The 25930-nt window shown below is 41.6% G+C and overlaps 1 protein-coding gene across 2 annotated transcripts; it reads right to left on the bottom strand.

The window, feature by feature from the left end:
* Positions 1 to 5308: 5308 nt before the first annotated feature.
* On the bottom strand, positions 5309 to 24362 carry LOC139418399 (plastin-3). Of its 2 annotated transcripts, XR_011635321.1 has the most exons (17): positions 23950 to 24044; positions 17611 to 17715; positions 17152 to 17303; positions 14580 to 14709; positions 13726 to 13858; positions 13484 to 13565; positions 13020 to 13185; positions 12622 to 12764; positions 12002 to 12097; positions 11672 to 11867; positions 11477 to 11555; positions 11234 to 11351; positions 10898 to 11031; positions 8916 to 9039; positions 8555 to 8679; positions 6868 to 8305; positions 5309 to 6785 (listed from the first exon to the last, which is right to left on the bottom strand). XR_011635321.1 is itself a non-coding variant. In XM_071167800.1 (16 exons), the coding sequence occupies exons 2-16, from the start codon at positions 17669 to 17671 to the stop codon at positions 8173 to 8175; spliced, it is 1872 nt and encodes a 623-aa protein (XP_071023901.1). In that variant the 5' UTR covers positions 17672 to 17715; positions 23950 to 24362; the 3' UTR covers positions 5309 to 8172. The 2 variants fall into 2 exon arrangements, 1 of the variants encoding a protein (XP_071023901.1); XM_071167800.1 differs by having other exon boundaries at positions 5309 to 8305; positions 23950 to 24362.
* Between the last annotated feature and the right edge of the window lie 1568 nt (positions 24363 to 25930).

Here is a 25930-nt window from a genome sequence, read left to right as displayed (position 1 = left end):
GAACCTCTCACCCTGGAAATTATAGTGTTAAACTCATGGATACCCTAGCAATGGCTGCCAGTCCAGACTTGAATGGGAATTATATTTCTATGGTTGGTTGCGGCTATCTGTTTGCCTTTTGCCATTAAAAAATAGAATCGCAGGAAAAACTTAGTTTGGAAAGCAAATGCCTACCGCTGAAAAGAGAAGACTAATCTGTCTGTAAAACCAATATAAAAAGTGTTTTTTTCTTATAAAAAAAACAAAGCCACAGGGCCTAGGATTTCTTAATCCGGCCCTGGCCATGTTTCAGGGGTGTACTGTATGTGGAAGATAAGGGCTATAGTCATGGTTTGGTACAGATGTAGGATCTTCATTTGAGCCAGTCAGCTACAGCAGGAAAATTATCCTTCAGCAACAGGAAATGTTAATTATTAGTCTATGCGGATTATACTTAATGGACATTTTTGTAGGGGTTGATACATTTTTCATACGGGAAAATAAAGTCTGAAATGGAAATGACAAGCTTCAGAAGCCTTTTAAAACCTCAAATACACTACAAGTTTTACATTTCCTGCATTGTCCTGCAAAAGGTTGATCAAATTAAGATCCTACATCTGTAACTCTCTCTTCAGTGTTTAGGGAGTGTGTGACAGATAGAGCAGAGGGACAGAAGACGACTGGGACTGCCAGCCACATTCCCTCATCTGGGGCCTCCGAAACAGGCTGTTGTCACCGTGGTGACTATTTTGGCATCCACAGCAACCAGGGTTGTCAGCCAATACTACCTCCTGCTCCTCTCACTCGTCAGGGGTTGGGAAAATATGTATAGTCTATTATAAAGGGTGTATGTTGATGGTATATGAGGATAAACATTGTTTGAGAGCAATGATACGGTATGGTGACACTGTATGATCCTTCTAACCCCACTATACTGTGTGAAATATGGTCTCTATGTTGTAGGCTTCTGAGTAAACATCCTAGCCACAACCTTCTGTTCTGAGAAATATACTTTTTTTTTAGCCTAAACCATATTGAACATAAATAATCCTTTAATGTTTCACTAACTATAGATTGCAGTGGCATAACTATCTGTCTGATCTGGTAGAAGTTCACTAAACAAAGATTTACAAACCTACCACACTTGCGTAGCACACCTCCCCACAGCCCCCACAAGCTTTGGGGTCCCCCCGCGACCTCCAGATAGCATATGTACACGTCATAAACCACTACTTTGGGAGGGGGGGGGGGGGGGTTACAGGAAATTAGCTTTAAAACTGCAAAAAGTGTAAATCAGCATCATAGGAAAATGTGTAGAATAGCAGGACATTTGTTCAGCTTTACTTTTATAGTTGAAAAAAATTGTTTTGTTGCATTATTTTAGCTTAAAATTTACATTTAGGGGAATTTTATAAGGGAAAAGATTTGTTTATGACATTTTCTAAATAATTTCAATATTATTCATTTCCAAGTTGGCTCTATGGCCTTGTCTCCAAAAAAGTGTTTAAAATTCTAAAAACTGTCAAAAAATGATATTAATTGAAAAATTATTGTATGTCGTTTCTTGAAATAGCCATCAGTGACTGTAAATAATATTTATTTCAAAACTTTGATTCCTAAAAGATGTGTCTGACGATTTGGTTACCATAACGACCCCTTATTCATGTCCTACGTGAATGTAATGTGGTGCAGCAAAACAACTCATGGTCTATAAAGTTCTCTACTAGATCTCTACTAGTTCTCTGATAGAATTAAACAAACAATATTGGATCTCTCTGTACTTTGCTCTGTTCATCTTTCCCTCAATCCTGACTCGTCTCCTAGTCCCTGCCACTGAAAAACATCCCCACAGCATGATGCTGCCACCACCATGCTTCACCGTACGGATGGTGACAGGTTTCCTCCAGATGTGACGCTTGGCATTCAGGCAAAAGAGTTCAATCTTGGTTTCATCAGACCAGAGAATCTTGTTTGTCATGGTCTGAGCGTCCTTTAGGTGCCTTTTGGCAAACTCCAAGCTCGCAGTCATGAGCCTTTTACTGAGGAGTGGCTTCCATCTGGCCACTCTACCATAAAGGCCTGATAAGTGGAGTGCTGCAGAGATGGTTGTCCTTCTGGAAGGTTTTCCCATCTCCACAGAGGAACTCTGCAGCTATGTCAGAGTGACCATTGGTCACCTCCCTAACCAAGGCCCTTCTCCCCCGATTGCTCAGTTTGGCCGGGCGGCCAGCTCTCGGAAGAGCCTTGGTGGTTCCAAACATCTTCCATTTAAGAATGATGGAGGCCACTGTGTTCTTGGGGACCTTCAATGCTGCAGAAATTCTACAGACAATCCTTTTGACCTCAATGCTTAGTTTTCCTCACATGCACTTTCAACTGTGGGACCTTATATAGATGTGTGTGCCTTTCCAAGTCATGTCCAGTTAATTAAATTTACCACAGGTGGACTCCAAGTTGTAGAAACATCTCAAGGATGATCAATGGAAACAGGATGCACCTGAGCTCAATTTTGAGTCTCATAGCAAAGGATCTGAATACTTATGTAAATAAGGTATTTCTGTTTTGAATTAATACATTTGCCCGGACTTTAACCCGATCGAACATCGCTTTTAGAGACTTGAAAATAGCTGCGCACCAACGCTCCCCATCCAACCTGACAGAGCTTGAGAGTATCTGCAGAGAACAATGGGAGAAACTCCCCAAATACAGGTGTGCCAAGCTTGTAGCGTCATACCCAAGAAGACTCATGGCTGTAATTGCTGCCAAAGGTGCTTCAACAAAGTACTGAGTAAAGGGTCTGAATAGTGATGTAAATGTGATATTTTAATAATTTTGGGGGGTAGAAATTAGCAAAAATTTCAGAAAACCTACTTTTGCTTTGTCATAATGGGGTGTGTAGATTGATGAGCAAAAAAAAGCAATTTTATCAACTTTAGAATAAAGCTGTAACCTAACAAAATTTGGAAAACGTCAAGGGGTCTGAACACTTTCCGAAGGCACTGTATATATAAGTTTGGAGATTTGTATGACATATTTGAATAATATAATGTTAGAATTAAACAATCAAGGACTTCAAACACCTATTGGACAATAATTCTAAAAATTAAATGTATTTTTATAGTGTCTGACGGAGTTAACATAAATCCAGTTAGTGAGCATTTTATGAATAAAATTTAAATAAATAGGTTGTTCCTTTACATGCTGTGATAGCTGATACTTGGTCTATCAAAATATATATTTCACTTTTTTGTTAATATATATATTCTTTAAGTGAGATGGCCGCGTCTTTCAAGAATCCTGAGCTCGAAAATAGCAACATTTTCTCTCAGCCTCATGGCAAAATTTGTAAATTAGAACAAGATTAGCTATACAACTGCACATATTTCTCTCTGGCCTTTGCTCGGAACTTACGGGGGCTCCGCAAAACTGTGCTATGCCACTGACCTACCTCTAAATTGCCATTACGTTCTGACACAAGGAAGCACTGAAAGTATTGAGAAGGGTGGTGTTAGGGCCATGACTGGCTCATGGAAGTTGAAGCAGACAAATGATGATGGTGTTTAGACAACTGTTCCCAATATTTTACTAATTGGTGGATCATTAGGGGAAACAGTCAGCCTGAGTCACAGTACTCTGCTCAGTGAGCCAATCTAACTGCTCCCACAGGACCAAGCTCTCCACATCATAGCTGACAACAGATGCGTTTCATCACTTGAGGCAGCGAAGGTAGTGACTGTCTATATGCCCAGTGTATCATGTGTCTCATGACCGTGACTAAGTTGCTACAGTAACATAGTGATAAATGCAGGCAACAAGTGTCTGTTGACCATATGTCATTTCCAATGGCAATGGGAAAGTGCCTCATGCTACATAAGAACACAGACCAAAATAACAAAAATAACAATGAATGCAATAAACACATAGTACAGTGCCGTTTCGCTAAAAGATAAATGTTTTTAGGGAGGTGATCACTCACCAGCTTGTTTCTATACCCTACTTGCCTCCAATCACTCCAGTAAAATCCTTATGGCCATTTCAAAGACAACCAGAGCTCCTTTCCAGCTATTGTTTCCATTGCGGAGAAGATGGAACTGCAGGAGCATGCATTACTGAAGGAGCACCAAGCCAACACATTTCATACCTCTTCCTTGCTTCGTCAACATGTCACGTCCTCTAATTGTGTCAGGTTTTTGAAGTGGTTCCTCTTTCTTCCTCTGGGGTCTCCTCCTTTCTTCACTTGTGGAAAGCATAGGCACTTCTTGTCAACATGTCTAAGTCAACAGGACTTCCAATAGACTGACTGTAGGCAGAGCAGGATGGGTGGAGGGGAAGAGGAGGGCCGAGAGAAAAAGAGGGCGGGGACGTGGAGAGCTTTCAGGGGTTAAAATGAGTGCTTAGCCTCTCTGTCATAATGAGAAGAACAAGCACCAAGAGAGTAAAGTCTGATCAGCAAGTCACATCAAGTGGGTGACAGACACTTCATCCCCCGTGTAGAGAATTGACTCTGGTTAGCTTTTGTCCTGTTAATTCAGTCACTAATGAACACTAACAGAGAAAAAAAGTAGACACTCCCCAATGCAGCATTCAGTGCCTGTAAATCCAGATAATGAAGCCCATGAGAGCCAAAGCAGTCTGTCATCTCATCTCGTCTTTCACCCTCATAGAGCTCTCTGACAGACTGTGGCAGACAGTCTCCACTTAGTAAACAGTATGTGACAGAGAGGACTTAGAAAGCCTGAGGGGGCTTGTGGTTTAGAGCAGTCTCAGCATCTGTTCAGGATTCAGACCAGTGAACAACGTCCAACGATCTGCTATCTGAGTTCCCCACGGTTTAATCACTACTCCACCGAAACTAGAGAACCTCTATATGGACAAGAGAACACATCCATCCAACAAACACTGAAGTTAGTGCCATTGTGTACCTGAGTTTACAGTTGCACTTAAGTACAGCAGCCTACTGTTACTTTATGGATTGAAACTGTTGTGAATGTAAACAAGTAGAGCACGCATGTTTCTGGAGAAAATAAACAATGCATTTGGGTAAATAGGTAAAATGCACTGTAGTGTAAAGCCTAGGGCGGTGCAACCACATCACCTGTTCCCTCCACAGACTGTAGAAATGAACCTGCAGGCAGACAGTCCACAGAGCATACGTCCCTTCAGACCTCCCACAGCACACAATGAATACAGGGAAACACCAATCACTATACATACCGTGTGTTGTCTGCTTGCCAAAGGGCAGAAAATACTATATGACCAGGGTTGAGATAAAGTTCCACAATGTATTGTATATGTCGGCCTACGTATAAATAACAAGCAGATTCTTAAGCATTGTTCATTTTCTTATTTATTATTTGTATAAAGCACTTCAGAGTAAACATGTACACATGAGACCAAAATGCAATGGTACGGTAACTATGGAATATAATGAAGCTATCTGCAAGGCAGAAATAGTTTAGGCAATTTTTTTGGTAATGTTGAATACAAAAGAAAAGAGGAAACAAATGCGCATCAGAAATTGGCATTAAAAGATACTGCACAACCAGGGAAACCGAACTGTCAAGTGAGCTCCCTTGGTTTCTTCCAGAGTAATAAGACATACAAATAGCACAATAGAAAAAAGCCAGACACCCAGCTGCTCTCAGCTTACTAGCTATCTACCATAATCCCCCCCAAAATAAAGTAAATACAGGAATACAGAGAATACCCTTCAGGTTTGGTCATTACTAAGGTTTGACCTTATGGCTTCCGTAGATATGCAGCTGTTGACAAGACTAGCTATTAAGATATGCATGCATTTCAATAAGGGAGAGGAGAAAGTTCAGGTGCAACACCTAAACCGCCACCATTTCAGTTTGTCCAAGTTAAATATTGTTATCCACTGTGTAAGGGATGATATGATTATGTATTATATAGTGTACACATCAAGGATATAATTGTAACATAATCAACCGGAGTAGAACTACTCAGAAACACAACCTGTTAACTGGAAAAATACATACATACTTATACCATACAGCATTCTGAAACATGAATTGAGATAGTGTTGCATATCGAAAAGTAACATAGGAAGTTGTCCTCTGTAACATGAGGCATAGTGTTCTTCAGTAACTTTATGTTATGGGCTTACCGCAAATAAGACTGCACAATATTTTGTAGTATACATACCTCCGTTCAAAACAAGGTTGACATTTTAGGTTTTTGATTGCAGTGTTAGTTTTTTTTCAATCACTTTGGTGCAATTTTCACAAGTATGTGATACATTTTCACAACACTTAGTACAAAACAGATGATCAAAAAGGCAGTTTCTAAACTATGCACAAATTCAATTGACTAAGTACAACACACCTTCACCTTCTCATAAAACTTAAATCAGTGTTTCATCTAGAAATAAATAAGTCTTACATTGCAATACGCTCAAAAAGTAAATTCTTTTCACAATACAATGCTCACGTTACTTTTGATATGATTGTATTTTTTACTCTTACCTAACCCGAATGGTCTCAATTGATAATCACTTAACCATTTGGTAAACCTGTAGATGTTAAACTGGTTTGTCTACTACATATTGAGAACTACACCATGAAAATGTTTGTAAAGTATGAACATTAAGTATGATATATAATATATTATAAACTGGGTGGTTCGAGCCCTGAATGTTGATTGGCTGACAGCCGTGGTATCAGACCGCATACCACAAGTATGGAAAAACATTTATTGTTACTGCTCTAAAATACATTGGTAACCCGTTTATAATAGCAACAAGGCACCTCGGGGGTTTGTGGTATTTGGCCAATATACCACGGCTAGGGGCTGTGTCCAGGCACTCCGCGATGAGTTGTGCATAAGAACAGCCCTTAGCTGTGGTATACTGGCCATATACCACACCTGTTCATGCCTTATTGCTTAAATATATTATGATGGTGACCCTTTATTTTACTTCACAGTAAGTAAAAAAACAGATACAAGACCAGATATGTACTGTTTGTAACAATTGAATACCCTAAATAATTGTCTCGAGGGCCATATTGAGATTATTATTATTTTAATTCAGCGGAATGCCGCAGATTTTCCCCCCAGAACCTATTTTTTTGTCGAAAGCTATTTGCCGGCCAGAAAAGGGTCCATTATTTCCCACAGGCCGTATGTTGCTCACAACTACCCTGAACATGTACCCAAAATTACAGGTGTCTTTTTGATTGGGGGGAGGGGTTACACTGCTCTACTATAATTGCATTGGTCAATACAATACTAATTTATAATATGCCATTTATGTAGAGCAGGCACTTTTATCCAAAGTGGCAACAGTGAGTCAACACATTTTCCTGTGACCCCAGTAGGAATTGAACCAAAAACTCTGCGGTGTTGCTAGTGCCATGCTCTTACTGAGCCACATAGGGCCAATAGAACACATAAGTACAATACAATATTAGAATACAGGTGGAAGGTGTATGATTGCATCCCCATGAGTGTGCCACCCTCCTTCAGGCCATGAATGAGGCATGCAATGACATCAATCCAGATCTATGTCAGGCTTGGATTCACCATGTCAACAGGTTTTTCCCCCAGGTGCATGAACAATGAGGACATTTACTGTGTTGATGAGAACCTATGGTCAACTGTTTAAAACTGGCTTGATGCAAACTCGTGCCTGCTAAACATTATGTTACTTTCATTCATTTAATTTGTTTCATTTGATTACAGTACACCTAGTGTAATTATATCTGAACAATACATTTATATTTTGCATCAATGACTGAAAGAATGAACACACATGGGATAGAAATTTGATTTTCAGTAAATGTTGATGGGTAGTAAAAGTGTATTCCCTAATGTGAAAACAGTGTAATGTGCTGTAATTTACAGTGCTGTAGCATACTACATTTAAAGGGCAAATTTGAAACATGTATCTTGCATGTTTGCTAATGGATTAACTGGTTGTTAAAATAACTAAGTTGAGAAGATATCATGATGCTGTGTTTAGAGTTTTGTACAAAAAAAGTTGTGAAAATGTACCACACACACACACACACACGTGAAAAAAGCACAAAACCGATTGGGGGGGAAAAAAACTAAATGTCTATTGGTAACAATTTTCTTCCACATGTCTTTCTTCATTCCCGGGTGGCCCTTAATCAAGCAAAAGGCTTGTGGGTAGTTGTGTGGGAATGCCAAAGTGGCACAACCAGTCCGTTAAGCCCTCTTCATCCCCCGGCCCATCAAGCAGGCGAACACGGTCATCACCATCTTGGGCTTGACCTCCACCAGGTCGTCTGGGAGAGCGTAGACACGCGCGCCGATCTTCCTCGCCATGGAGACGGCATATCTAAGAGGGGAAATGGGTAGTTTAATTTAATATTGATCAGCACTTTCTTCTATGACTCGACATCTCAGACACATTCCTATTTGTTTAATATTCATTCTTATGACTTCTGAATATATACTTCACAACCCCTCCATATTTCAATTTTTTAACAGATAGTATAGCAAAAAACAGGAACTAATTGAAGCTCGAGTTCTTCTTACAGGTCAATATCAATGATCATCAGGACAGGTAGATCAGTGGAAGACTTACTTGGCGTTCTCCAGCTTGTCCTCAGCTGAGAGGCTACCAGTCTTGACCAGGTCGTAGCTGATGCTTCCAGGTTGGATGGCATCAATCAGGTCCACTACTGGTAAACTGGTGCTGATCTCCTTGTCCTGACAATCAAGAGCAGAGGACACAGTGTCAAATACCTGCTTCACAAATCAGCTCAAGTACAGTGTCAGAATTTGTGGCATGCCAGATTAGGCCTGCTGATTGGAGGATTCAATGTAGTGACTGCATTATCACTACAGAACATAGTTGTATGACAAATGTTGTATGCATCTAACAAAGATATAAACAAATGTATTAAAAACAAACAACCTAAATATATCAATAAAGCTTTACAAACCTTGAAGCTTGAGATCTTGGTTGTTTTCCCTGCCTCTGACAAGGTTGTGTTGACCCATTTAACAATGATGTCATCATTAGCTTTTTGTCCATCTCCTAAGTCCTCCAGTACATTCAGCGTATATCTAGGAGATGTCAAGAGTTAGCTCACATATTGGTCAGTTTCTTGGGCACTTGGCAGTGTGAAATGGTCAGCATGTAATCATTGAAGGCCAGTCAAAAGTAAACCAAAAACAATCCACTTATTCATCAAGTTTTGCTTAAGAATTAACAATCCACTGTTTAAATATTCCAGTGCAGGTTTACAAAACATTTGCCCCTATGCTGCCTTACCTCTTATTTTACGACCCTGATTTACAGAGAAATAATCGTGTGAGAGCATGTCATAAATATTGCTGACAGTGACGCCACAGATACTAGGACTGCACCAGGACTAACTGGCAATTCTAGTTAGTCTACACGCACCACCCACTTCAACACCTGGCCCCGCCTAGCAGAAGCATTGAGACAACAACTGGTTGGTATTTAAGTAACAATGCAAAGCTACATTGGAGCTGCATATTTTGGGTTTCAGGAAACAACAAATAAGATAAGATTGACAAAATATATTTTGACAGAATATGAAAACAAGACAATTGCCCCTTTGTGAAGTCCTGCCCCCAGATCGGGCCAAAGGATAGCAACTGTCGTTGAGTCTGAACACCTCAGACAAGCTCATGATTCAAACGCATGAAAGCCAATGAGAGCTATGGCAAAACAGAGTTTATCAAAAAGTAGCTAAATAACAGTGCACGAGGGGAACTTGCTACTCTGATTTCTGAAATGCAGAGCCTGTTGAAGTATTTTTAGAATCTGAAATTAGACTTTTGTTACTTTGTTTGCTAGCTCAGCTGGTTAGCTAGTGCTTTCTCAATGACCACCAAACCTTTCTAAAGCTAGCTAGCCAGTTAACAAAACATTTTCTCAAAATGTATGTAAGCTAGCTAAGTTAGCTATATTATGAATACAACCATCATCGTCTGTCGATATCAGGATACCACTTGAGAGTACTAATTAGCTCCAAGTGGTTAGTAGTAACGTTGACTGTGTGCATTCAGAGCCATCCAGTGGCTAGCCACACTACAAACTTCATCGTAACAGGTTCCCGTGAAGCAATTGTAATGACAGTCCACCATAACATACCCAATAGTATCCTAATTATCAAGGGATAGTCTGAGTTAAATTTTATTGTGTAGTAAAAACACAGTTTGGCCTCCCGAGTGGCGCAGTGATCAAGGCGCTGCATCGCAGTGCTAGCTGTGCCACTAGAGATTCTGGGTTCGAGTACAGGCTGTCACAGCCAGCCACGACCTGGCCGGTATGGGGCGGCGCACAATTGGCCCAGCGTCGTCCGGGTTAGGGGAGGGTTTGGCCGGCAGGGATGTCCTTGTCCCATCGCACACTAGCTACTCCTGTGGCAGGCCCGGGCGCAGTGCACGCTGACACTGGCGCCAGGTGCAGTGTTTCCTGCAACACATTGGAGCGGCTGACTTCCAGGTTAAGTGGGCATTGTGTCAAGAAGCAGTGCGGCTTGGTTGGGTTGTGTTTTCAGAGGACGCTCGGCTCTCGACCTACGCCTCTTCCGAGTCCGTACCGGAGTTGCAGCGACGAGACTAACTACCAATTGGGTACCACGCAATTGGGGAGAAAACAGGGCAAAACATTTTTTTTTAGATTGTTGTGAGGGGTTTTCTCCAGAAGTTTGAATGGGGAATGGAGCTTCCTGGGAAAATGTTGTCTGAGTGGGGCGGTGGTCAGCGAAGAGTATATTGGAGTCAAATTTCCTTTCAGCGCCTATCCCCTCTTTATTTACCTGTGCGCTCATATGTTTTTCCATAAACATCAAAGTAACAGCAACATATTTTGCAGTGGTGAAAACAGAAAATGTGTCCCTGGTTATGAAAGGTAAGTTACATATTGATCTAAGCATGTGCCAGGACTCACCTCCTCATCAGCTGCCACACCAGGGCTAGCGTCAGGGTGGCATTGCCATCGTTCAGGTCCTGCCCACCGATGCCAACGAGAGAGAACTTCGCCGTCGTCTTCCCCAGCTCTACCGCATAGTTGCAGTTCTCCAACTGAGCAGAGAAAACATAGCAGTTGTCAAGAGAAACACACCTTTAGTCTCTCTCCAGAACTGGAGCTGTGTTCTTTTGATCTATGAGCTTCTGAATAGTTGAAGACAGAAACAGTAAATTCTGCCACATGATCATTATTCAGCATTTTTTCAAAGTAAAAATTATAGGAGGAACATACATTTTATTTGAGAATATAGTTTACCTTTTTCATGTTGGTACCAATCTTGGGATATGGTGGTTTGTTGACTTTGTTGGTCCAGTCGACGGGCACTTTGATCTTTTCATAAAGTTGGAGGATGACCAAGGCGTCCGCTAGGTCTCTATAGAGGAAAGATAATCGTTATATAGGTTACCTGACCCTGTGTATGAATACCACTGGTAGGGAGCAGTAAGGTATTGGCATGTTAATTTTCAATGTAAATAATTAGTTGCATTTGGTACATACCCATACAGATGATTGACATGTGGGTTTACACCCAGGGAATTCATCCAGTTTCGGAATGTTCTTTCTTCTCGTGTCTCACCTAAACAGAAAAGATGTTGGGTGATTTTATGGTCTCAGAGAGTACAATGTACACTGGACAATATCCACCCAGCAATCATAACCAACAGATCTAGCTCAGTCTAGCTCAGCACCCACCTTCCAGCATCCCCCAGTCGATGTCCTCTCCCTCAGGCTTGGTGAGAGATGGGTACTTGTTGAAGAGATTGGCCACAAAGGCCAGGTTGAGTTTGGGGTTGCCGGCGACGACGTCGGCTGGGGTGACAAACTGTCGACAGCCCAGCCTGTCAGCCTGCTGAAGCATGTTCTCTGCCCTTTTCAGGTCATCCTTCTCCTGCAGGTCATAGACACACCACAGGTTCATACCAGGGACGTATTGTATTTATCCCTTCTGAATGTACGTATATTAACTGAAAACAATTAATTCTCTGTATATGAAATGTGCATATTCTCCGTGAAGGTGCTTACACTGAAGCCTGCCATGCTGATGTCTATGCGTGGTTGAACTTCCTCTGTGCCTTTGGGGGAGATTTGGTTGAGAAGGTGGAAATAGGCTCTGGAGTCCTGAAACAGAGACCGACATCTCGTTTGAACCTCAGCATTGGAAAGATATACAAGTACACTGGGATACAAGGTTGTGCAGGCCACATGGGAACAAGACGACACAGGATACAATGGATAGGTATGCAATGACCATGACGAACAATGGAAATATTAATACTGTACAATGATCTTGATGACACATGTATGAAGCTATTGTCAATTCCTATACATTATGGAAGTTGATCTATGAAGTACCTTTACAGGTTGAAAGGTCTGTCAGCTGAAGAAAAGATACAGTCAGTCAGAAATATCATAAAGCACAGGCATAAAAACCAAAGATATCATCAGAGCAAAGAATTGTTTGCTTTGAAAGAATAGAATTAAGAGTCCAGATTTGGTTGAAGCCTTGATTGTCTAATCAATTTTATTAAGCCATAGTTCCACTTCTTTCTGAGGACAACATAAAACTATTTCACTTTTCACCTTCATTAACCATACAGATACAGTGAATACAAACCAAACATACATGGACCGTACATCCCTACCTTAATGTCGGAGCTGAAGTTATTGATCTTCTGCCAGCCAGCGTTCTCCAGGTGAAAGTTAGCCCAGCGCAACAGCAGCTCCTCTGGAGACAGCTTCATCAGGTCCTCCAGGGTCTCTCCATCTCTCAGCAGAGCAGCCAGGGCTGGAGGGGGGGGGGTTCACAGGACATTCGCTCAGCTACAGCACCTCAACACTCACTGACCAAAGAGTTCCTTTAACCAGGAAAAGCCACTCCAACACTGAGGACAAACTGGCTGGACGTCATAATGTTGTGATAATAAAAGGAAAGAGACCTTTGCTCCTTGTAATGGGTAAATGTACCATGAGGAATAACACGACGGTTAGATACAAGTTCATGAGTCGCCAAGACAGTGATTGTGCTGTGAAAGTTCCTCACCTTCATTTCTGCTGAGCTCAATGTCAGCAAAAAGGCCGATCTTGATGATCTGCCACAGCAGGCCCAGTACCAGGTGGGGCTTCCCCTCCCTTAGGTCCAGAGCCCCGATGTTCACCACATGGCAGCCAATAGCAGAGGCCGAGTTCAGAGCCAGGTTCAGATTCTCCTGCAGGATGAAGAAACAAAAAGCTTTGAAGTCCCTTGCAGGAAAGAGAGAAAAACAAACAGGTCCTCCCACATTCATACATGAAACATAGAGATGACAAACTTTATCTATTGGCTAAACCGCTAACAAATCACTCTTTTTTTCCCACAAATTGGTCTTTTGACCAATTACATTATATTTTTCAGCGCTGATCTGATTGGTCAAAAGACCAATTAGTGATAGAAATATCAGAATTGGGCTGTGTTTCTAGGCAGCCTAAGAATATGTATGTGACCAGTCTGGTTGAGTTTGTACAGACCTGTATTGTGAACGGTGTCAACTTCTTCTTGTTTATGGTCCTCTCGTCAATCGTGTCTGGCACCGACAGGTTGATCATTTTACTACAGGAGCACATACACAGCTGGTTTATGAGGGGTCCTAATGTTGGGAGACGCAGATATGCCCCATTTCAACCAACCAGGTGTAAGGAAAATTAGCTGTGTTAGGGGCTGTAAGGGCAGAATTACACAGAACATAGCGATTTATAAAAGTATGTCTCACCAGAGAACGATGCCGTCACCCATGGCCTTGAAGAGGGAATCTGAGTTGGGGTCCATGGGCAGGGCGTGCTTGCAGTCAGGGTCATTCTCCAGCGCTGTGTTGAGCCAGTTAACAAACGCGTACCGCTCCTCCTCTGCACAGGGCAGCACAGGGAAACTCAGCCAACACAACCAGCACCACTTTATACACCTTCTCTCACTACATGGGAATAATGTTATGTTTCACATCCAAGGAAACCCAGTTATTGGTTTCGATTGACATGGGCCCCTAGTGTAGAGTAGGTAATCAATCCACTATGAGATGAGAGACCGAGAGCATCTACCAAAACTCATGAGAAAGGTTCCCTTAAATTAGATCAAAAGGCCTATACACTGAGTAAACAAAACATTAGGAACACATTCCTAATATTGAGTTGCACCCCCTCACAACAGCCTCAATTCGTCAGGGCATGGACTCTACAAGGTGTTGAAAGCATTCCACAGGGAGGCTGACCCATGTTGACTCCAATGCGTCCCACAGTTGTGTCAAATCAGCTGGATGTCCTTTGGGTGGTGGACCATTGTTGATATATACAGAAAACTATTGAGCACAAAAAACCCAACAGTGTTGCAGTTCTTAAATATTTAGTCTTGGCCATTCACTCTATGAATGGCACACATACACAATCCTCATCTACACTGATTGAAGTGGATTTAACAAGTGACATCAATAGGGGATCATACCTTTAACCTGTATTCACCTGGTCAGTCTCATGAAGAGCACGTGTTCTTAATATTTTGTACACACTGTGTATATACACAGTACAGCATACTGCAATCCCATCAACATTAGTAGAAGGAGACTGAGCAGCTCACCAGAGAAGGAGTGTTGCGTGCCCTCACTGGACTGCGTAGATGTACCCCCAATGGCCAGGATCCCCTCCTTCCTGTTAATGGCCTTGCGGAAGCTTTTGGCAATGTCACTGCTCTTCAACTCCTGGAATATCTGCAGTAGAAGGGGCAAAGTGCATTTTAGCTTCAACGGCCAACCTCTTCAAGATCCTAATACATTTCTGCTTACATTATGTTCAGTTATTATCATAAGCATTATTACAAGATAAATCAGTGTAAGCCTGCAATGGTGTTGCAGGCTTAGCAACAAAAACACAGGTGTTTAGCAGGAAGCCAAGCGCCTCTGTGAACCAAACGTTTTTATCCTCCTTTCTAATTCAACATGTTACAGGATACTGTACGAAGTCTACACCAGACCACAAACATAGGATCAAGTGGTGTTAGCCTACACTGCCCATGCACTGTAGATAGAGGTCCATGGAAAACACAATAGTAGGCATTTTTTATTATTTAACTACGCAAGTCTGTAAATAAGAATTTGTTCTTAACTATGACAGCCTACACCGGCCAAACCCGGACGACGCTGGGCCAACTGTGCGCCGTCCTATGGGACTCCCAATCACGGCTGGTTGTGATACAGCCTGGATTCGGACCAGGGTGTCTGTAGTGACGCCTCTTGCACTAAGATGCAGTGCCTTAGACCGCTGCGCCACTTGGGAGCCCAAAATGTACCTTCATAAGTAATAATGACTGTCTGTTGTTATTTAATTTACTTTCAATTATCTGGATATGGTTTACAATTATCTTAATCTCATACTGTACCCACCATATTTGAAATGAAAACACCACCCCCCCCCCACCCACAAAAAAGTTCCTCTCGTCAGTGAGCTATGAGAAATGGCCTAAAATAGAGAGATTAGTAATAATTATTTTATTTTTGGATCCCATTGGTCAAATTATTACTCTAAATAGAGACTGGCACAGGCCAATAAATTACTGTTCTCTCATCATGAGTGAAACGAAATACAGGAACTCACCATCTGAACTCATTTCCTCATTCCTGTGTGTGCTTTAGTGGACACTCAATTGACACGTTAAAGAGATAGTTCACAAGAATTTCAAAGGGGAACTTGATTTCACAAAGGAGACAAAAGATGGTCCCCATCAATGAGGTCGTTCTTGCTGCTGGTGAGTCTCTGATCCACCTCTACGCAGACGACACCATTCTGTATACTTCTGGCCCTTCTTTGGACACTGTGTTAACAACCCTCCAGGCAAGCTTCAATGCCATACAACTCTCCTTCCGTGGCCTCCAATTGCTCTTAAATACAAGTAAAACTAAATAAATGCATGCTCTTCAACCGATCGCTACCTGCACCTACCCGCCTGTCCAACATCACTACTCTGGACGGCTCTGACTTAGAATATGTGGACAACTACAAATACTTAGGTGTCTGGTTAGACTGTAAACTCTCCTTCCAGACCCATATCAAACATCTCCAATCCAAAGTTAAATCTAGAATTGGCTTCCTATTTCGCAACAAAGCATCCTTCACTCATGCTGCCAAACATACCCTTGTAAAACTGACCATCCTACCAATCCTCGACTTTGGCGATGTCATTTACAAAATAGCCTCCAATACCCTACTCAACAAATTGGATCCAGTCTATCACAGTGCAATCTGTTTTGTCACCAAAGCCCCATATACTACCCACCATTGCGACCTGTACGCTCTCGTTGGCTGGCCCTCGCTTCATACTCGTCGCCAAACCCACTGGCTCCATGTCAGCTACAAGACCCTGCTAGGTAAAGTCCCCCCTTATCTCAGCTCGCTGGTCACCATAGCATCTCCCACCTGTAGCACACGCTCCAGCAGGTATATCTCTCTAGTCACCCCCAAAACCAATTATTTCTTTGGCCGCCTCTCCTTCCAGTTCTCTGCTGCCAATGACTGGAACGAACTACAAAAATCTCTGAAACTGGAAACAGTTATCTCCCTCACTAGCTTTAAGCACCAACTGTCAGAGCAGCTCACAGATTACTGCACCTGTACATAGCCCACCTCTAATTTAGTCCAAACAACTACCTCTTTCCCTACTGTATTTAATTTATTTATTTATTTTGCTCCTTTGCTTTGTATTTACTTTGCCACCGTGGCCTTTTTTTGCCTTTACCTCCCTTATCTCACCTCATTTGCTCACATCGTATTTAGACTTGTTTATACTGTATTATTGACTGTATGTTTGTTTTACTCCATGTGTAACTCTGTGTCGTTGTATGTGTCGAACTGCTTTGCTTTATCTTGGCCAGGTCGCAATTGTAAATGAGAACTTGTTCTCAACTTGCCTACCTGGTTAAATAAAGGTGAAAGAAAGAAAATAAATAAATAAATAAATAAATAAATAAATAAATAAATAAATAAATAGTCAGACAGGGATAGGCAGTACTCCCAACAACAAATCCCTCATTAACTGGAACAAACTCGCCAAACCTGACTCGCTGACACCAACTCCCTGAGGATGACTGGCCAAACCTGACTTGCTGAAACCCGACTCCCTTAGGATGACTAACACACAACTGTCAAACATGACTCACCGACAGAAACTCATCAAAGCTGATCTTGTTGTCCTTGTTGCGATCCAGCTTCTGAATGATCTCCCTGACTTTGTAGCCAGGCAGGGGAAGGTTGGCCTCCTTGAACAGTTCATGGAGCTCATAGTCACAGATGGATCCATTGCCATCGAGGTCTACAAAAGCACAGGCAGACTGCAGTTTGAGCATATTTTCTAAATACGTTTCAGCTAACACACAATACTTTTTTGCTTGAATCCTTGGGCTGGTTCACAAACAATAGAAAAAAAGCAGGCAAGGGACATGTAAGTGAAAGTCAATAACTAAAAAGTCAGGGACAGTACAATGAAGCAGTTGTAGACTTGTAGCCTATGTTTAATGTAACAAACATTTATTATGAAACAAGCCATACTGGTCGTATGTAGCAAATAATGTAGCAAATCAAATCAATCAACTGTAAAATCACAGATGAAGCCAACTCACCAATTTTGCCAAACGCCTCTCGCAGCTCCTCCAGCTCGTCTTTGGAGATCTTTCCTGCCATGTTGATGGAAATGACTGAAGGTGGTCAGTCAAGAGAGGTGGGTCCTGTGCAGACAAACAGGTCGGTACATTAGAGAGAGACAGGGAACAGAAGTCCTGAACCGGTCAGATCATGAGCAGCAGAAGGGGAAATGACAGTAAGGGGATACCATTACATTACTTCCCTTACGAGCAACCCTCTCTGTAACAATATGACCCTCCATGACCTCTTAGCGGGTCTGGAGGAGAAGAGGACACCAGTATTAGTCCTGTCTACTGAGCATTTGAATCCTTGTTGCAGTGGGAGGGAACGGAAGATAGTGTCACTTTAGCATGACAGATGACTTATTCTGTGGATCACTTGGCTGGAACCTGAGCTCACACAGAGACACTAGAGCACTGCTGCCTCACTGACCACTCCACATCAGCACAGCACGTGTCTAATTGGATATTAGGTTCCTACAGTATGTTCATATAAATGATAGATAACCCCACTTGAAGGATGTCACTATTGGTAGGCCTATATAGAGAGTCAGATTAAGTGCAGTTAGTAGGGGGGAGGGGGGGGTGAAAGGCAATAGCGGTGAGAGGTCACAACTCAGGAATGAGCCAGCCGTAAGTATTTTGGCGATAGTCACCCTTCACATTGAAATATTTGTCTCACTATTCAAGGGTACCAACAAATACCAACCAGAGATAACAGAATACAATCCATTCCACACGCTTTCATGTTTCCTTCACCAACGTTTGCTGATTTGTAGGCCCTAGTGATCTCCATTCTTCTCATGGATAAGTACTTCGTTGAGGCACCGCCACCCCTCCCATGTTGAAGGGGTATAGAAATGCAGTAAACAGGTCTGTCTATAAAAATAGGCTACATCAGCTGCATACATGTACATTTTTGTCATTTAGCAGACACTCCTACCCAGAGTGACTTACAGCATCAATTAGGTTTATGTGCCTTGCTCAAGGGCACAGACAGAATTTCCACCTTGTAGGCTTGGGGATTTGACCCAGCGATCTTTCAGTTACTGGCCTAACTCTTAACCGCTAGGCTACCTGCTGCCCTGTACTGTTCCCACTCTGCGCCATCCAAAGCTAAACCGGAATAAGCACATTCTCCTTCCATAAAGAGTTCACCCATGAAGGCTTGCACTGACAAAATACTCACAAGTATGAATGCAATTACAATGTTCTTTTTTAACAAATTACTCCTCCCTGAAGACATAGGCTTGGGAATCTGGATTCCTCACAATCATGCTTTCAGAACATAATTAATAGGCTTGGGTAGTATACCGTTTATACTTTGGGAAAAGCCACAGGATGGCTCTTCAATACCCCAGAGTGCTGAAGCGTGTAAAAATCGTATGTCCTCGGTTGCAACACTCACTACCTAGTTCCAAACTGCCTCTGAAGCACCGTCAGCACAAAAACTGTTCGATGGGAGCTTCATGAAATGGGTTTCCGTGGCCGAGCAGCCGCACACAAGGCTAAGATCACCATGTGCAATGCCAAGCATTGGCTGAACACCATTGGACTCCGGAGCAGTGGAAAGAGTTCTCTGGAGTGATGAATCATTCTTTCCCATCAGGCAGTCCAATGGACAAATCTGGGTTTGGCGGATGCCAAGAGAACGCTACCTGCCCCTTGCATAGTGCCAACTGTAAAGTTTTGTGGAGGAGGAATAAATGGTATGGGGCTTCAAAAAAAATCCTCTCTTCATGGTTTGGCCTAGGCCCCTTAGTTCCAGTGAAGGGAAACACTACAGCATACAATAATATTCTAAACAATTCTGTGCTTCCAACTTAGGGGCAAAAGTTTGGGAAGACCCTTTCCTGTTTCAGCATGACCTATTTATAGTGCAGTGAAGTGCACAGAGCAAGGCCCATACAGAAATGGTTTGTCGAAATCGGTGTGAAAGAACATGACTGGCCAACACAGAGCCCTGACCTCAACCCCATTGGGATGAATTGGAACGCCGACTAAATCGCCCAACATCAGTGCCAGACCTCATTAATGCTCGTGGCTGAATGGAAGCAAGTTCCTGCAGCAATGTTCCAACATCTAGAGGAAAGCCTTCCCAGAAGAGTGGAGGCTGTCGTAGCAGTAAAGGGGGACCAACTCCATTAATGTCCATGAGTTTTGAATGAGATGTTCGACAAGCAGGTGTCCACATAAATTACATGACCAAAAGTATCAAGATCAAGCAGCAGAGACAATCCCCTCCTGGATTAAGATCCCTGCTGCCGAATATTTGTTTTGTCTGTGCTGCAAGCTATAACTTCATGGGCTGGGTTGTCTGTCCTAGAGGTAAATGTTTGCATGTACTCGTTAGCATTTACCTAGCATGCGATATGAGAAGTCCTTAGTACTTGTTAGCATTCTGGTAAGTGTTGGTTTTTGGCCTTTTATTATAAAAAAATAAGAATAAATTACACCCCCTGTTGTGTACTACTGATAAAACTGTATATCCCGGGATGGCACAGGCACGGTATGGAGATCTGGATACAGCACAACCCTAACAACTAACATATCGGATGGGCTATACAATACAGTGAGTCAGTGCATAACAAAATGTCCTTGCTAAATATAAGTCCTGGGTATGAAGAAATTATCTATGATAATAGATCAATTGATTAGAGAGGCCTAAATCATGAGTCATGACCATAAATAAGATGGCAATATCAGTCAGTTCAGTTCCTCCAATGGGACCAATTTCTCCTAATCTGCATCTGGCATCACAGGCACACATTCAACAGGACGAACAAAGGACAAAAGACAAGACAGAATGTGTAATCACTGCCATGAATGAAGATCATTGATTTCCTTGACACTCACATAAACTAAAGGGGCAAAGAGGTGCTTTGGTTTCTGCTTATGACACTCACACTCCTTATCAAGCAGCTGGAAATGAAATTCAGTCAAAACCATACAAGGCAATCGTTTTCCCCCCAGAGAGTAGCAATTTCCTATGTGAGTCATGTAGGGGCATTTCCCCAATAATCAAACCATCTCATTCTGCAAGTTGAAATTCAAAATTACAGGGCACAAAACTGCTAGAATAGTCCTACAACATGGGGGGGGGGAAATTTAGCTTAGCCTGATCAAAATTCACACATCCTCACACCCATACCTCTTGTTTATTTTGTATTGTTTAGCCATTGTAAGACTATACAACGAGAGAAAACATACAACCCTAAGTAAACCTTTGTATTATCATTAGGAAAATTACCAACCATGTGAATGACTATTACTGTGTAACTGTATTTGAGCCTCGCCTGGATGTGAAATGAGGCCACTGGAGTCAGACCAGCCATAATAAGGGACTCCAAACATTACCTCATATGCCAACCCCTGTCACACCCCAGACAGAAAGAGAGAGGGAGAGAAAGCGAACGAATGAGAGAGAGGGGGTGGGGGTTACATACACAGAGCAAAAATGGAGGCGGTAGAGAAGTAGTGTGCACACTGTAGAGTATAATCATTACTGGTATAGAAGAATAAGGACATTGTAATGTGAACCATCATGTCTAGACATGGGGATAAACGTTAAGAATAACATCTCTGTCAACACCTAAAAATAGCAGGCCTCAATGGCAGTTGACAGAACAAGCTGTTTTTGGACGGGTGACAAAGTTAAACACATTGGACGGATACAGGTAACAATGTTCTCTGAATAGAAGTACATTTGCATAATAGCACGATCACAGAATGTGATATGATTCAAATGCATTATTCAAATTGACAATGCTTTGCTTAGCAGCAAGTCAACGCAACAATGTACACATAATTATAACATCTTGACATATGGCTAGGCACTCAAGACTAGTACAAGACCAGAGGATTTAAAGAAAAGTTATTCCGCGACTAATACTAGCCCCACCTCCACGGCAATTAGACACTTTGCAGCAGCCGGCGACAGCTGTTAATTGCCACAACATAAAAACATTTACAAGTTTGAACTGATCTTTCTGACAGTTGAGTCAGATCAGGGGAGGGTTCCCAGATGGTAGAGACAACAGGGTAGAGCCAAGACCACACCTTGCCAGTGCTTCACCCGCCCCGTCCGTGACATGGGAAATGTAAGGCACATAAATAGAATGGGCACCCCTCCCAAGTGTGGTCAAGTTCATGTGCACACACCCAGTGAGCTCCTACAGGAACATGAGGATTTTCTGCACCGTCAGCTTTCCACTTACATGTGATATCTTGAGCCTATTCTAAACTACATGTTCTTTATGACATTACAGCTCAACTTCCTGTCAGCTTGTGTGGGTACAAGATAAGCATAATTATGTTTACTGACAGGTGACTCACTGACAGATCCTAAAGATCAACAAACCACACTGTGACCCATTCCAACATGGTTAGAAAGAACAGCTTTCTGCCCGTGAAAAACAGCTGACACATTGCTGATGTGCCAATGCTAAAACCAAACTTTGGGCTTAAAGCTGCACTATGCAGAAATTGCTCCGCCATTTCCTTGTTGCAAAAATTCTAAATAAATTTCAGTTTATGTGACAAAACAAGCACGTATAGTGTAGATAATCATTGTACCGTCTAAACCGTTGTGAAATATATTTTTCATAACCAAACATATTGTATTTTCAGCTGTTTAAAGCTGGTAAACATAAAAAACAAAACTTAACAGGAAGCAGACATAGCCCACACAGAACAGATATACCGCTTCTTAGACTTGCTTTCAATGTGAATGACCGATCTATAACTAACATTTCTATGTGAATTTGGTAGAGTAGCCCAAAAAGTTACTTATTGCAGCTTTAACTGGCCAAGGCAAAGCTATGCGATTACTCATTTTATGAATAAGGACAACAAAAATCAGACCATACTAAGACAGAAGAATGAGCCAGCTATAATGCATTCACTCACAGAGAAAGGAACTAGACTAGCCAGGAAAAGATCTTAACTAAAGATTATTTATATACACTACTATACTTCACCTCTTCCTCTGTCTTCACTGCACTATAAATAGGTCTAAACATGTCATGCCTAACTTATGTTTACTCCACCACAAAATGCACACATTTGTACAAATGTATGCACAAAGTATTGTCTATAGGGGTTGTTACTAGCAAATGGATATAAAATATGCACTGTGGAATGACTGTCCTTGCATCCTTAGCTATGTCTAGGAATGTGAGTGACTAGCCTAAATTTATTTCCCTGGCTCCATCCCTCTGCTTCATACTAAAAGTGCTGAGGATGACTTGGGCTTAAACACAATCTCAAGATTGTGGCTTTAACACACACACATGCATTGGGTGAAAAAAAATTGTATGAACAGTATGGCATTATCTCCCACAAAGTAAAAAGAAGTAGGCAACAGGTATCAGGCAACAGGTATCCTGCATGCATGGAAAGAATGTCATCAGACTGGTGACTGAATTCTTGAAGCAGCCAGTTATTTGGTCTGCGCATAGCAAGCAGCAAGACATCACCATGGTTGAGAATGCTGCCTACATGGGAGAGAGGATATGTATGATCGCATTATAGTCAGTAATGTAACAATTCCTAACCATTATCAGTCAGCACTAATATTTAGGACATTTTTCAAATCCCCTATAATATTGAAACATTGCTTCAAAATAAATAGTATAGGTCATGGTGTAATATTTCTGAGGATAATAGTTATTTCGAATGTAATTCAAAACATTGCCAATAGTCTGGCTGGTATGTACTTATTTGGGTAGGCTACGAACAAAAAAAGTACGTTTTTGAGGGCGCAGTAGACTATGTGGCACGAGTCTACTCCCTGTTTGACTTTACGGCAGGCTACTAGGTTAGGTCGTACAAACATATCGGCACTTTAATAGGCGCGGGATAGAAGAATACTCATCAAATATCCTGTCATGTTGGCAGAAAACAACCAACTGCAGCTGCCACTTTTCATGGCAGACGCAATTAACGTTAGCTAGCTAACGCTACTGATTGTTCTTCCAGGTGCAATGAGTGGGTGGTAAAATGGATGCAAAATGGTATTCCCCGTCGTCTTTTCCCAACATATTTTTTTAAATATATTGCAATTTTAAAGATCTTAACGTAACCAATCACGTATTCACCCTAAAAAAAAAGCAATTTCCTCAAGTAAAGTTGGGACGATGAACGAATAACGTAGCTGGCTAGCTTGGGTTGCTAGCTAAATGGCTAACAGATGCGAACGTACTGCAAGCTAAAAATAAAAAGCAAACAGGCTTTACTGTAATGGATGAACAATTCGAACGTTTTTAACAAGTTTCAACAAACCATGATGTACTTTTTTGAATCTTAAGAATAACTTACTTTAGCTAACTAGATGCCCCCCAAATTCCACAAACGTCCAGCTCGAGCCCAGAGACTTCCTCCCTCATCCAGCAAGGCACGGAAAAGTGAGCGGGTGGAATGTTATCCCCGCCCGCTGACTACCCATTAGGTGTTCAGAGTAGCCAGAACATTCCAACCCTACCGTTACACTTGTTTACACTGGGCTGCACTGGGGTCGGAACGCCATCATGGTTAGATTAAGAGAGCTGAGATATTGTTTGGAAAACGTTCCTCAGTGCAGGGATGTGATATGCTACTGTACACTAAACATTTACCTTTATCCAAACTGATACATTGAGAAGATTGAAATATTGCTTATTTTTCAAGAAAATTGTTGTTTTTGTCCTCATGCTAGCTAGTAGCAGCCACCGCAGCCATTTTGGAATGGCTGTGTCAGCCAATTAGTTATTTTGTTGTTCAACACAACATGCTATTCGATAATAGAGTCCCACAGTGAAGGTGTCATAATACCCATCAAACATAGAGGTCAAACAGGGAAATGAGTCCAGTCATTTTTACACACCATTCATTTTTCCCATAGGGAAAATGAAAATGTGTTTCATATAGGCTTACCCTGTCATGATGTTTTGATAACCATGTAAATCTCTCTCAAGAACAAGGTGACTTTTATCAATATATTCAGCTCTATTTATTCTCATATTCCAAAATGCTAATTAGCATCAAAGAAGACATCCTGCAAGACTAAAAATCCATGCAAGCTCCTGCACATAATCTCTAACTGAAACCTTTGCTAAACAGGCATTGTGTCAATTTAAAACTTGCACAAGATAGTTCACAGAATTGTCAATTTAAAGACATTTAACCAATTTATTCATTACAACATTTAGTTAATCGAGTTAATCCAGAGATTTTTTTTAACCTTTGCCTCGATTCAGCAGTCTTGTCCAGATCACCATGGTATTTGTAGTTCTTTATGATAGCCACATTAGCAGCTAATTAGAATTTCATTTTTTCAGGGTAAATACAGCCGAATATATTGATACTGTAAATCACCTTGTCCTAGAGCGGTTATCAAAACGTCACACCAGGGTAAGCCTTTGAGCAGAAAATGTGTCAGACAAAGCAAGAGCTGATGCTGGAGCATTTTGTGGGGCTTTCAAGGCAACTGGGAACTCTGAAAAATACGAGGTCAAATCATGACGTCAGTGACCTTTAGGTCGAAAAGTTGGTGCCCTAGAAAGAGTCAGAGATTTCCGAGTTCCCAGTTGTTAACTCAGCATCAAACGGCAACGGAAGGAAGACTTCATCAGCGTGTCACACACCACTTTGTAATGAGCTGGAGGCAGTACTCATTTTGAAAACATATAATTAATTGTTTGAAACCTGAACGTTTGAATACATATTATGAGGCATGTCTTACCTTGCTTCAAAGTAGTCTATTAGAACTCCTCTCTTTCTAAATTTCTAACAGTTATTTTAATCTCTGTCACATGAAACTGCTCTCGTGTGCAGTGCCCTTTTGACAATGCTGTTTTCCTGCTAATTACATTACGGAATGAATATTCGGGCATAGCCTACTGCCTTGTGTGCATTGCTGCGCTTATGTGAAAAAATTATAGTTTATCAACATTTAAAGCTAAACGTTCTGATCTGTTGCATCAGACTCATTGCTTTTTAATTTTTTTTTATGTAGCATAGGTTGTACGAATTTGGGATCTATCGCCCGACAACTGTCCCAGAGTTGGTTTGGAATAGGCTAGTTCTTTCTCGACAAGCTGACCAATAAAATAGGTAGCCTAAATTTTCTTCTATAATAGATTGATATAGGCTAATGATTTTGCTGTTTGTTACTCATCTTATTGGCTGATGAAAATGAAGTGTGGGCAGTTATTCTAACATGTTTAAAGTACACATCAGAATTCAGTAAGCAGATCATTGCATCCTCGACTTGCATGTTCTGTTAATATGAATTACCATATTCTAAATGAGATTTTTGTCA

Source organism: Oncorhynchus clarkii, chromosome 10, assembly GCF_045791955.1.
Source record: "Oncorhynchus clarkii lewisi isolate Uvic-CL-2024 chromosome 10, UVic_Ocla_1.0, whole genome shotgun sequence".
In the NCBI taxonomy this organism is placed as follows: domain Eukaryota; kingdom Metazoa; phylum Chordata; class Actinopteri; order Salmoniformes; family Salmonidae; genus Oncorhynchus; species Oncorhynchus clarkii.
This window is presented reverse-complemented; position numbering and strand designations above follow the sequence as displayed.

Excerpts from the sequence above, each read along its gene's own strand:
- LOC139418399 (XM_071167800.1), bottom strand. The coding sequence starts at position 17,671 with ATGGCAGGAAAGATCTCCAAAGACGAGCTGGAGGAGCTGCGAGAGGCG. Across the intron at positions 11,032-11,233 it reads TTGGTACCAACATGAAAAAG|TTGGAGAACTGCAACTATGC; the intron begins GTAAACTATATT and ends TTCTCTGCTCAG. Across the intron at positions 9,040-10,897 it reads GTGTGGCAGCTGATGAGGAG|ATATACGCTGAATGTACTGG; the intron begins GTGAGTCCTGGC and ends GACATCTCCTAG.